At 41.3% G+C, this 13,562-nt stretch overlaps 1 protein-coding gene across 1 annotated transcript; it reads right to left on the reverse strand.

Moving 5' to 3' along the window:
• Positions 1–9,372: 9,372 nt before the first annotated feature.
• On the reverse strand, positions 9,373–9,882 carry LOC149223167 (uncharacterized). Its single transcript, XM_089387811.1, has one exon. The coding sequence runs from the start codon at positions 9,880–9,882 to the stop codon at positions 9,373–9,375; it is 510 nt and encodes a 169-aa protein (XP_089243937.1).
• Positions 9,883–13,562: the final 3,680 nt, after the last annotated feature.

The raw sequence follows: 13,562 nt of genomic DNA on the forward strand, positions 1-13,562 counted from the left end.
TTCGAATTTAAACTAAGTTGGACTCATCGAAGGATGAGCTTATAATCAAGCAAATGTTATCCTCCTCAATCTTGTCAAAAATAAAGAGGTATGGAAAAGAGAGAAAAATGAGTCTGTTTGTCATACTTTGTAACCACTCTTGAACACGACACTTCTATTCACCTGGGTTGGGAAATTCTTTGCCTAACAATTGGTCAAACCACATTGAAAGTCTTCAGCCAGTTTCTAGGTATTAACTTTGGGTCAGTTGTCACCAAACCATCTGCTGTGTCGTTATGTGTTCAAGAGGTCAGTGCAAATAAGCCATTCATCTGCAAAATATCTGTCATCCATCTTGACCATCCCTGAGTCAGTCCTTGCAAAAAAATTTCTTCAAACTTGATCTATGATTTCATGTTGTGGGCTTGCCTACGACGGATCGCTTTCTATCGACTTCAGCTCATTATCTAGAAAGATGATCTAGAAATCGTCAGTACCTTGGGATCTGCATGCCTCAATGGCAGGTTTCTCACCTTCGATGATAGGTTGCATCATTGACCTTCGATCAAAGGACTCCGTGGCATGTTCGACATCAACACATCTATTCACATTTCATGGATTGTACTGAGTACTTTGAGAGCCATTGACATTACTAGTGGTTTCTCTCACACTTGTTAACAGTTTACATCATTGACTAGTAATCAAGTGGTTTCTACCATGTTCGACTTCAACACATTCATTCACATGGATAGAATCGTACTATTTCGAGAAGTAGAAATGAAGACCCTAGATCTAGTTTCTACCATCCAGGCTGCAAGGAATTTTGTATTCATTATACAGTGGACTATTCATAAACAGATGGCTGCATCCATACTGTGTCTACATGTGTCTATAATTGTGATGTAGTTCAAGATCATTCCTATATTAGACCAGTAGTTAGTTTTCTAGTCAGTTTTGATCTGAATATGGGAATGCCTACCTCAGCGATGAGATGATCTCATATATATATTTTGCATTGAATGTTTTTACAGGTTCCAACCGGGCTCTCCACAAGATGATCCTCGAAATGATAAAGTAATTCAATCTTCCTAAATGATAAATGAAATCCTCATCTACTACAGACTTCGCACTTTAGGGGGCAATCTGTTACACAAAAATATCGTCACCATCACTATTTGCAGTCAGTATGAGTCTATCATCACTTATACTATCCTCCTAAGCAAGTCTCAGACCTCAGCTCTTCATGTCAAGCTTTGAAAATGAGAGAAAGACATTAAAAATCAATAAAGCTCTGGTTCCGCACTTTCTCTCACTATTACCTGCGGTCCCGCACCCTTTGTTCATGTTACCTGCGGACCTGCCCGCTCTGTCTGTAAAGGTGTGGGTGTGGACCCCTGTGAAAGTCAAAAAGGCGCAAGTTTATCTTAAAAAACTCACTTTGGGTTAATTCTAGATGATTCTAGAAGGAATTTTGACATGGATTGTTCGCTCCTAGGTGGTTCATGCATCCCAAAAGAGAAGGAGCTAATCCCTTGATGAGAGGAGCTATCCCTTTGAAGGAGGGCTTTATCCCTTTGAAGGAGGACCTAGTAACTTCTCTCCATTGCACTATAAATACAGGCATTGGGCTGGTTGCTAGAGAGGTTAGAAGCTGAACATTTTCTAGGGTAAATGCTGGTGGAATTGGGACTTCTAGTTAATCTTGAGACGAGAGATCACATACCTTTTGGCTTCATTGGGAAGTGAGTGAAACTTGTCAAAGTAGAGGAGACTTCTTGTTGGACCCTGGGAGGAGCTTGTACAGCATCAAGGCACAGGTTGTAAAGTTCTTCTTTGATTTGAATTAATACAATCAGATTCATTTTTCTCAACAAATTGTCTTATGTGATTTGTTTCATAAATTCCTTGATCATTATGATGGATATGCTTTATGATATTGGCTTTTCAGGTGCTATTTAATTTGTTTGCTTGTTTGTGTTTGCAGATTTGCTACAAGGGAGCTCATTTGGATCAAAGGAGCGAGGCTTCCACAAACTTGCATTGGACCCAAGGTAGGCCTAAAACACTTGTTTGCCTTTGTTTATGATTGCATATTTAGAGAAAGATAGTTTTTTATTGGCTTGCTTGTCACTAGATATCTTTAGATACTAGGGAGGTCGATCTTGTCCTCAAGATTGACTCATTCCATGTGATAGGGTCCAATGGCCTTAGCACCTTAGGGCTAAGCCCCTGGTAGTATATGGAAATTTACAAAAGGGGCTTTGATAAGGGGGTTAAAGGAGAAATTAAAAGCGCTCGCATGTTTTTTTTGTTTTTTGTGTTTAAAGACCCACAGTCGTGGTGATACAATGGTGTCCTGCAACGATTTAAATGGGTGGATGGGCTAGTAGTTATACTAATTAATAGAGTAGGAGGGAGTGCATAAATGACAAAATGGGAGGCCTCTACGGAGACTTAATGCCTCGGCATGGAGTCTCACTCCTTTGCACAGTGCAACACTGCCCAGAAACACCCCATCCCTTCTTCACTGAACAACTCACCCACGTAGTAAAGGCATAATTGAAATAAGTTGAGCGAGCAATAGTGAACTGCCTCAAGCGGTCGAAAAGAGTAGGATGACAATAGGGATGTGGCTTGATCAGGTGCCTCCACTGAAACAATAAGGGGACACCTCCTCCTTCCTCTCTCCAGCTTCTTCTTTGTTCATTAATTTCTGTATTTTTCAAGAAAGGGATTTGATCCCTGTTGTAATCTTTTTGGGGCATCAGAGCCTTACAAGGTCGAGATAGCTAGTCTAGCATGACAGCTAGGGCTTAGGCTCTGATATTTTGTAAACTTTAATTCCAGCTCCCCCTCTTCTTATAAATAGGGGGAAGCAATATTACACAAGGGGGTCCGAGATTTCTCACCCCCAGGGGTCTGAACTCTGTGATACCAATTTGGCTCATAAATCTATAAGGAAATGACTTGTATTTCAAACTGTATTACTTTACACATGCAGATATTTCAGACATGGAAAAGAAATGGTGGTGATTCCCCCTTCGAAGCATGATAGTATGTTATCCTCTTGTTAATTCCATTATGTTAATATTCTTCTATGTATTCATGCTAAATTACTGTTGTTATAAATATTTCATGACCTCCTCACAGATTCGCTGGTATCAATATGTTATGCATATGCCTGTAAGTCCCTCACATATTCATTTGTATCGAAATTGTTAATGCTAATGTCTGCATGGATTATTGAAATCATATCTTTAACAATTTCTCTTCATGAATCATAGCACACAACCTCTCTTCTTCCCATTATATCTACTTCTGACTCAGATAAGTATAGGAATTCTTAAAGTTGCAAGCTCCATATGATGAGTTAATCCTCCTCCTTATCCTCTATCATTTACTCAACAAAGCCTATTAAGATGTAATCCCCTTTGAAGTAATCAACCTCCGCTGCCCTATGTGATACTTCTGGGAATTGTGTGTGTGAAGAAGTACCTAAAATACACAACTCACACCTTTGGAGGAATGAACCAAGCGCCCTTATTATCTTTCATTATGTGACAATTGGAGTGCTGCAACCCCCTCACATATAATCTTACAAGAACTCCTCTATTTAAGATGTCCTAGGAACTGGTCTACAATCAACCCATAGGTTGTCTCTAGGGAGCTTTCCTTGCCTCCTATTGCACTTGTGTTGTAGGTGCAAGATTTAGCGACAATAATAGGTAGTGAAAAGGCATGCTAGAATGCTAGGTAAGCATACCAAGATGTGTCAAGTGCCAAGGTGTACTAATGCATGCTAAGGAGTGTTAGGGAGTACCATGGAAATACAAGGGAGAACTAGGTAAAAATGCATAAAATGAATGAATAAGAGTGTGTGACGGGGAGTGTTAGTGTGTTCGAGGTGTGATAAGGAGGGAGTGACATGGTATGCTAGGCAACATTACATCATGATAGAGTGTCATGGTGGCATGCGTCTAAGATGTTTCAGGTGCCAAGGTGTGCCAACATGTGCTAGGGAGGGTTAAGGAGTGTCAGGGAAACACAAGGGACCACTAGGTCAAAATGCATGGAAATGAATGAATAAGAGTGTGTGAAAGGGAGTTTCAATGAGTTTCAAGTGTTCTAAGGAGGGAGTGACATGGTATGCTAGGCATCTATAAGTCATGTTAGAGTCACAGGGTGGCATGCGGCTAAGATGTTCCAGGTTCCAGGGTGTGCCAAAATGTGCTAGGAAGTGTTAGGGAGCACCAAGGAAACACAAGGGAGCACTAGGTCAAATTAATGCATGCAAATGAATGAATAAGAGTTTGTGACAAGAAGTATCTATGGGTTACAGCTATGCTAAGGAGGGAGTGACAAGGTCTGTCAGGTAGTGCTAAGGCATGCTAGAGTTCGAGGAAACATGCAAAGATGTTCCATGTGCTAGGGTGTGACAATACATGCTAGGGAGTGTTATAGAGTGTCGGGTAACACAAGGGAATGATAGTTTCAAAACCATGGAATTGAATGAATAAGAGTGTGTGATAGGGAGTGTCAACTAGTTCTAGGTGTGCTAAGGAGGGAGTGACAAGGTATGCTAGGTAGTACCAAGGAAGGTTAGAGTGCCAGGGCGACATGCCAAGATGTCCCAGGTGTTGAGTAGTAAAAAGGATCTTTTTAACCTCTATTTACCCTACATTAATTATCAATCCAGGTACGATTTGTTATCTCAAGAGTGTACTTTGTTTGAGGTGGTCACTTGTCAAGAGTAATGCTAGTAGTATAGTGATTTTAAAAAGGTAAATAAATGCTGGAAACAAACTCTAAATGTAATGTAAATAAATTAAAATGCTTTGTAACTAAATCATTCATTTAAGAAACTACAGCACTCATCAGTCAAGGATGCAGTAATGATAACTCTTTCCTTTGTAAACTGATGCAAATGAAAAGCAATCAAAGAGAAGATCTCCAATCTGGGAACCAGACAACAATAGTCAATGTTCACTACAGTTGCAGATCATTCTGTTCACACCAAAGCAATTACTTGAAATGATAATTCAATTAACAGAAAAGGGAACAACAACTAATCTATTGAAAAGATCGAACAACAAAGCTTTAACTTACAGGAATGAATTAAGCAGCAATCATAATCTAAAGGAATTGAGCAACAATCTTTAACTAGGAAATGAATTGAATAGCAAACCAAGAATGGAACAACAAACTTAAGTAAGTCTACAAAATATTGAACAACGAACTGAATCAAATGTAAACACACAACGAACTAAATCAAATGTTAACACACAATGAATCTATAATGATGGAATCAGTAATCTGAGTTTAGCATAATAAATACTAACCACGGTTATAAAGGAATAGCAATTGCAGTTGCAATGGAATGGTAATCCGAATGAACAACAATCACAATTAGAGGTAAACCGTAGCTAAATAAACAAAAATACCAATCTGTAAATGAACAACAATGTTATTCTGTAAACAAACAGTAATGTCAATCTATAAAGGAACAACAATGTTACATAGTAATGTCAATTTGTAAAGGAACATTAATGCGATATGATTTCAGAATGAACAACATAACATTTCAGTTGCAAATGATAACCTTACTATTCAAATATGAATTAAATATAATAGAGCCAGTAAATGAAATGTCAAGGAACGACAGATTACTGAATGAAGCAAGTAAAAGAAATCAAACCACAAATGACTTGTAATCGGAAAATAATGGTACAGAAAGCAAGTGATCCACTAGGGCTGGGCCCTTAGCCACTAGGGACGCATTGTTGTGGTTACTCCATAATGAAAGACAGAACAACAACAAAGTTTATGTATTAATCATGAAAACAGAGTTACAGTAATCGCTCTTTAAAGAGAGTCGATGATCAAAGTTCAGTTTGCAACAGCAAATTCTATAAAACAACAATAATCTGCCCCTTGGGCTAGCAACGCTATCCCTTTTTATAGTGGCCAGGCAGAAATACCAAAGATACAGATATTCTTAAGGTAGTGATCCCTCAGGATCAAAGGATCCTGAGGGATTCGCCATATCATTATCCTTTAGTTATCTCTTCATCCTCTTGCGCTGATATGGTGTTTCTTCTTCCTTTTCCTGGCTCATGCACTCTGATCTAGATTGCCTTGTTTGGATGCGGTTCCCTGTCAAAGGGATAGCAGTTGGTTTTTCCTTGTCTTTTCCTCTGAAATGGCGATCTTCCATTTTCTTCATTTTCTGCATAGAAAAAGGTAATAATTAGTCATTTTACGTTACTCACAAATCTCTTAAACTTTATCATAATCCTTCATCATATTCCCATCTCATAATGTAAAGAAGTTATGAATTAAAGGAAAAGATAACAAAATAAGTGGCAATTACATACCTTTTCTAATGCTCAACACACCCCCCTGCTTACCCTTTTTCATGCCCTCATGAAAACATTGTAATTGACATGCAAGGTAGTTAGGGAATAGGTTGGAGAAGGATTCTCAGTCAGTGGTCTACAACCATGATTCCTAGCTAAGATTTCAAAAATATGCCCTGTCTGACCTTCAGGCAATTCATATAAGGCTCTATACCTTGGTGCAAGATACCAAATGATTGGACTTCGAAACCTATAGCCTAACCAAGACAGGCCTTCTCTCAAGATGAGGTCACCATAGATAACCAAGCGGTCAGTAGCTAGCTTAAAATTCTCATAATTGAATGGCTCTCTGTTTTGGATATTCGATTAGAAGTCTAGTATCGGAATTTAGCTGCTGCTATGGCAAGGTCTTTGATGGTTAGGAAGTATTCTACCCCTTGTCGAATGACTACTGTGTGAATAGGTCCCAATGTCTGGATCACACCCTGAGTTCTCATTAAGCTCCTATGTTTATTCCATAATTGCAATGGGTTTCTAGGTTCACCCCTTACCCACAGATCTAACCCATTCTCCTGTCTCTGGAAGACATTGTAGGCTTTAAGCCACTTTATCTGATTAACACCAAAAGAAATAAATGCCTGAAGTTGGACATCACCCAAAAAAGGGCTAGGGTTCTGTTCTGTTTCTCCATCTAACACAAGATTGTGCAAATAAAATTCACATAACAATTGTTGAACTTTCACCCCATAATGCTTACAATAGTTTATGAAATCATCAATGGTTTTTATCTCTATAGGCACTCCTACCTTGACAGCCTTAATTTTCAATTGTAAATATCTTTCCATAAAAAATAAAGCATAGTTTCTGGCGGGTGCCCTACATGCTAGAACATCAGTATACAGAGAACATAAGGTATCCATTTGATTTATAACTGTGTCTAGTCTATGGGTTACCTTTTTGACTCTTTCCTCTGCCCTTCGCCATCCATCGAAGGCTTGGCTTTCCGATGCATTGATGTTCTTTAGTTGTTGTTGTAACTTCTGATATTTTTCTTGAGGAACAGTTTCCTCTATGAGTTTCTCTATCTTTTTTTTTTGTGTAAGTCAGAAGTTATATTACAACACAAAATATAGTACAAAAAATCTGCCTAGGCAGATCGAGAGCAGTGACAGACTGAAAGATAAATCTAAACCAACTGCTCAGAAGATTCAAAAGAGAACTTAGGGCACACCACGCAGGGAGGCCAAAACTGAGAGCATCTGCTCAATGAACCGACACAGAAGACACATGACAGTACAAAGACGCAAAGCTAGAAAAAACAAAAGGCCGAAGCCTGAACCAGAAACAGAGAGAACAGACTGAGGGAGGAAGCTAAATGAACTTTCCCATGTGACTGATAATGTCCAGGCCCACCTCCAGAACATGCTTATCCACTTTGGCCTGCAGGGCTTCAATCGGCTCGTTCTCCTGCACCTCCGTAGTAGTGTGCTGCTGCTTTGAGCGGTCTGGACACACGGTATTCCTCAGCATTCTGATAAGCAGTGTGAGTTTCTTGTTAACTGTTTCAACTGCTTCATGCACAGTTGTAATGCGACGGTCCAGCGAGCTGTTGTAGTCTATGATTTTCGCCATCTGGGCCTCAGTCAAATTGATTTCATTCACCACATGCTCTTTATCTTTGTCATTAGATTCCAGGGCTCTGGCTAAGAGGGTTTTGATGCGCCAATTTTCTGCTTTAGTTCTGACATATAGCGTGGCTCTCTTCGAGGGAGTACCGGGGTCCTAAATCCAGTTAACCTCACCCGCCATATCTTCCTCAGTCCGCCGAGCCTCCTCTGCTTTCACTTTGGCTTCCAGCTCGGCCACCTTTCGCTTATTCCTACTGGCCGTTCTCGTCTCATACATAGTCTGCGCCTCGCGCAGCTCACGGTTAGCAGTCGCAGACCTACATCTCCCCGCATCCATGACTTGTGCTCTGTTCTTATCCCAGCTGGTACGAATGCCAATGAGTGAAACTTTCTCAGCATCTTTAGAGATAATAGTAGGTAAACCAGGGTCCCGACAGTCAGATAAATAGTGTGTCCCCATGTTATTTCGAATGAATCTTGTCCCTGTCCAACGCATAGTGGGAGTACTGTAGTAATAAATTGGGGTGATGGCCGCACAAACCGAGCCATTCCAAGCCGATATTACATTAATGTTGCAGATCTTCATCCGGCCAAAAATGCACCAAGTGTCCCGTTCATTTGTGCTGCTCCTACGGTGAATTCGGTGGTGTGACTTTTCATAATTGCCAGCTAGGCTGGCCGACTTGTGCCAAGACCCAGGCCGAATCGCCCCTCCCAATATTATCATAAAAACAGCTGATATTTTTCTATACGGAAACGTACCAAGCGTCCCGTCTCCAGTTCTTTTGATGCTATTAATCCTGCAGTGTGATATGCTATGATTGCTTTTCTGGTTGTCCTGCTGCCGCCAAGAATGCCACCGCCACCTTTGTTCTATCATCCGACCCCCGTGGAGATTACTTTTTCCGTTACCGGTTTCTCCACTCATCCGGTACCTTGACCAGAAACCGTTGTCGGCTAAGCTCGATCGGCTTTGGTTAAGTCCTTCTCTGCCAGCTGTGCACATGTTGTTTTAAGAATAGGGCAGTCCACCTCCTGCCAACACCTATCCCAAACTCTATTCTGGTTGTCCACGCTGAAGTTTTCCAGATGGTCTGCCAACCCATTCGCTTTCCTTCTGATCGTTTGGAACACTAAGCCTCCCATTCCTTCCAACAGCTCCGCGATACTCTCAGTGACCTTAGCCAGCCTCCAGTGGTTAATGGCTTTGCTAGCCTTGGTACCTACCTGAATGCGTTTGGCCGTAGAGATAACTAGTGAAGAGTCTCCTTCCACAATTACATTGCCTCTTCGAATTGTCTTAAGAATTCTCAGACCCTGTTCGAGCGCAGCAAATTCCATTTCATTGTTTGTACTCTCTCCTAGCGCCTTGCAATATATATGTAGAATTTCTCCATTATGATTGCGAATTACGCTCTTATGCCTGCTTTGCCTAGGTTCCTCCTTGAAGCTCCATCAAAATTCAGTTTTAGACCTCCGATCGGCGGACGTTGCCATCTTATGATTTGCGAGGAAGGTGGTGGCCTGTTCACCGACGTCGATGGATTGCTGGAGACTTCCAGATGAAAGCTCTTCTGGATGCGTAAGTCCTGAGCTGACGGTTTCTCATCCTGTTCTGCTTTACATTTTGTCTGAATAAGCTGTTGGATATTAGCTAGAATTGTTTCTTTAGCAAATTCTATATTTCTGTGTTCATCTTGAAATGTTCTGCGATTACGCTCCTTCCATATAGTCCATAACATAAACCCTGGGACGCATTTCCAAATGCTATTAACTCTCAGAGACTGTGAGAAGTTTTTTCTCCAATTGAGAATTGTTCCGTGAATGGATTCCCTGTCACGGTCAGATTCACCGAGAATACTTTCCATCCAGTTCCACAGCTGGTTTGCCCACTCACAAGAGTTAAAAAGGTGATTCATAGTTTCCGCATCATTAGTGCACATTGGGCACCTTGAGGGTCCCCTGAAACCTTTTTTATACAGATTTTCCCAGGTTAGAGTTTTCCTTCTCATCAGCAGCCACAGAAAGGTTCTGATTTTCGGCCAGAAGAGGTTGTCCCATACCTTGTTGCACCAGGGCACGTCTTCAGGCTACTCTTCCTTTTCTATTATGCTCCTGGCTTCTTTCAGGGAGAAATTTCCATTGCCATGCAAACCCCATCTCAGCTTGTCATTCTCTTCTGCTTTTCGAATCTTCCTTTGGAGAATTTTGTGATTCAAAAGCTGAATGTTCTCCCTTGTGTTCTCATCAATGTCTGTGTTGAAGGTCATCCACTCCCTCCAAATCAGATCTCTGCTGTTAGGGTTCCAGTACTGGTTAACTCTGTGTTTACCTTCACTTTGATTTATCTGCTTCAGGAACGCAAGCTCTGGGGATTCCAATTTAGGGAGTTGCTGCCAGGCATCCTCCCAGAAAAGAGCCTGGCTTCCATTCCATATCTCCCAGAAACTGTGTTCCTGAACTATATTTCTATTGTTTTTGGCATGGTTCCATATTGGCGAGCCAGCAGGGACGTCCTGAATTCTTATGAGGTCCTGATCATTATATTCAGGCAGGTACTTCTCCTTCCAATGTTTGGCCCAAGGTAAGCTTGTATCAGTTATCCATTTCCACCAGATTTTGGCCCCACAAATTCTGTTGACCACTAGGGGATCGGCTAGATTTAAACCACCTCTGTCCTTTGGTTTGCATAGTTTCTGCCACGCTACCAGAGACCATTTTTTCTTGTCTCCTTTTCCATTCCACAAAAAGGATCGCTGTATTGTTCTCATCTGATCCATGATCCCTTTAGGAGCCGGGAGAATTGATAAAAGATATTGAGGAATGGCCTGCAGGATAGCTTTAGTTAAAGTAAGCCTTCCTGCGAAATTTAGAGCTCTGTTAGTCCAGTGCTTGCATTTCCTTTCCATACTGGCAAGAAATTTTTCCCAATGAGCCTTCTGCCATGGTTTGAGAGTCAGAGGGGCTCCAAGATATTTCGAAGGAAGGGATCCAATTCTAAATCCTAGAAGCCGAGACAGGTGAATCTGGACTTCCTTATGAGTGTTGAAGAAGAAGATTGTGGACTTGGAAAAATTAATCTCCATACCCGAGGCTTCGCTGAACAAGTTGAGGATGTCCCTATAGGCTTGCGCTTCTTTCACTATGGGAACACCATGTAACATGGTGTCATCCACAAACTGTTGATGTGTTGTGGATGGAATTGATCTGATAGGTTGAAGACCTTTAATATGGCCCTCTGCTTTTTTCTTGGCGATAATTCTGCTCAGGCCTTCCATGAGAATCACAAATAAAAAAGGGGATAGGGGGTCACCCTGTCTGATACCTCTCGAGGGAGTGAAGGGGATTGAAGGAGCGCCATTCACCAGGATAGAAAATCTTGGTGATTTAACTAGAGCCAGCACCCATTTTATCCATTGCCTGCTGAACCCGAACGCTTCTAAAACTGCTTCCAAGTAGTTCCAGCTTAGTTTGTCATATGATTTAGATAGTTCTAGTTGCATAAGCATCCCTGCTACTTTCCTTGACTGAAGTGAGTGAATCATCTCCTGTGCCGTCAAGATGTTATCTAAAATTTGCCTGCCTTCAACGTAGCCAGATTTCTCCTGCGATATTATGCCCGGTAGTATTGACTTCAACCTGTTGGCAATGACCTTAGATATGATTTTGTAGATGACATTGCATAATGCAGTGGGTCTGAACTTTTCTGGTTTATTTGCTTCTTCAACCTTAGGTATGAGAGCAATGAAGGTAGAGTTCAAAGATTTCAAGATGGATCTAGATTGTCTGGAGTCTTCCACCACCTCCCAAACTTCCTGCTTGACAACGTGCCAGCAGGCCTTGTAGAAGTTAATGGTAAATCCATCCGGCCCTAGAGCTTTATCGTTGGGCATGCTCCTCACTGCTTCCTCAACTTCTTCCAGAGAGATTACTCTCCGAAGGGCCCAGTTTTGATCATCAGTGATAGATTTAGGAATAGCATTAGTAATTTCCTTTATAGCTTCCTCTCTATTGGTTCCCGGTTCTTGTGCTATGGAGTAGAAGTGGTCCGATAACAGAGCTGATATTTCAGTGTGATTCTTAAGGACCTCCCCTTCATTTTTTTTTAGTTCTAAGATCTTGTTTGCGCTTCTATAATCCATGGCCGACCTATGAAAGAACTTAGTGTTCTGCTCCCCTTCTTTCAGCCATTGGATTCTCGATTTCTTCTTCCACAAAGTCTCTTCTTGCTTGCATCTGCTGTGCCACTGTTGTGTGAGTATTTTTTCTTGCTCATAAGTTTCCTCGCTTCTGTTTCCTACTGTACCTTCCTTTTGAATTTGTTCCAGCTTGTTTTCTATGATACTTTTCTCCTGAAAGATGTTTCCAAACACTGTTTTGTTCCACTCTTTTATTCTATTTTTAATGTTTTTTAGCTTTTTTTGGAGGTTGAACATTTTGGAACCTGTTTCTTCCGCCGGTTCCGACCACCACTGCTCAACCATTGATAGAAAATTAGGATTGTCTAGCCAAAACTTTTCGAATCTAAAGGGCTTATTCTTGGGGGTGCCCTGAAGTTCGACAATGAGTGAAATAGGCCAGTGATCCGAACCTCCACTTGGGAGGATATCCGATTCACCTGTTATTCCATCCAATAATATGCTTTCTGAAATTAAAAAACGATCAAGCCTGGAGGCTATTAATCTTTCGCCCCCCCTTCTGTTGTTCCAGGTGAATTTACCACTCTTAGGGTGAACATCCACCAACTTGGCATTATCAATAAAACTTGTGAAGGCATCTGCATCCCTGTTAAGTTTCCTTAGGCCTCCTTTCTTTTCCAGAAGGGTGGTAATCATGTTGAAATCCCCCCCCAGAATACATTTGGAATTGGGGTGTCTTTCAATGAGTCTAGAGATCGAAGATAGGAAACTTATTTTGTCTTCTAAAAGCTGAGGGTTGTAAATGTTAATGAATAAGAAGGATCTAGAATTACCTGTGGGTTGAACCTCCATCGCAATGAAATGTTTACTTGCCTCCGCTGATAAAATCCGGATTTCCCTTGTGTCCCAAAACATTGCCAGGCCTCCTTCACGACCTTGACTCTCGATCTCTAGGGCTTCAAAATTTCTCCCCAGCTTGATGCGAATGCGATCAATACTGGCTCTGTTACATTTAGTCTCTTGTAGGAACAATATCTCCGGTTTATATTTCTGCATTTTCCTCTTTAGAACTCTCTGCTTAGCCTGGCTGTTAAGCCCCCTTGCATTCCATGATACAATCTTCATGATAAAATAGATTAATGGAAGTATGGGAAGGCGCTTAGCACCTTCATCTTTCCCGTGTTACATAGCATCTCACCCAGCTCCTGCAGTACTTCTCCACTTGTTTTACGGCCCCTGCGTCGTTTCTGCTTCGAACCTGAGGTTCTTCCCAGAAGGCTCTTGGTGTGGAGGCTGCTGCCTTTGACTATTCCTAACTTCCTATTTTGTTTTTCTAGTTCAGCTTTTTGTCGTGCTATGAATAAATCATTAACCTTCTTGATTTCCTCATCCGGCGCTGTTTCAATTCCTTGAGTCCTCCAGCTTTCAGCAATAGCAGGGAGGTTTAGTCCTTCATAAGT

The sequence above is a fragment of the Pinus tabuliformis genome, chromosome Q (genome assembly GCF_031772625.1).
Source record: "Pinus tabuliformis cultivar Carrire ecotype Pingquan chromosome Q, CPIR1, whole genome shotgun sequence".
Taxonomy (NCBI): Eukaryota; Viridiplantae; Streptophyta; class Pinopsida; order Pinales; family Pinaceae; genus Pinus; species Pinus tabuliformis.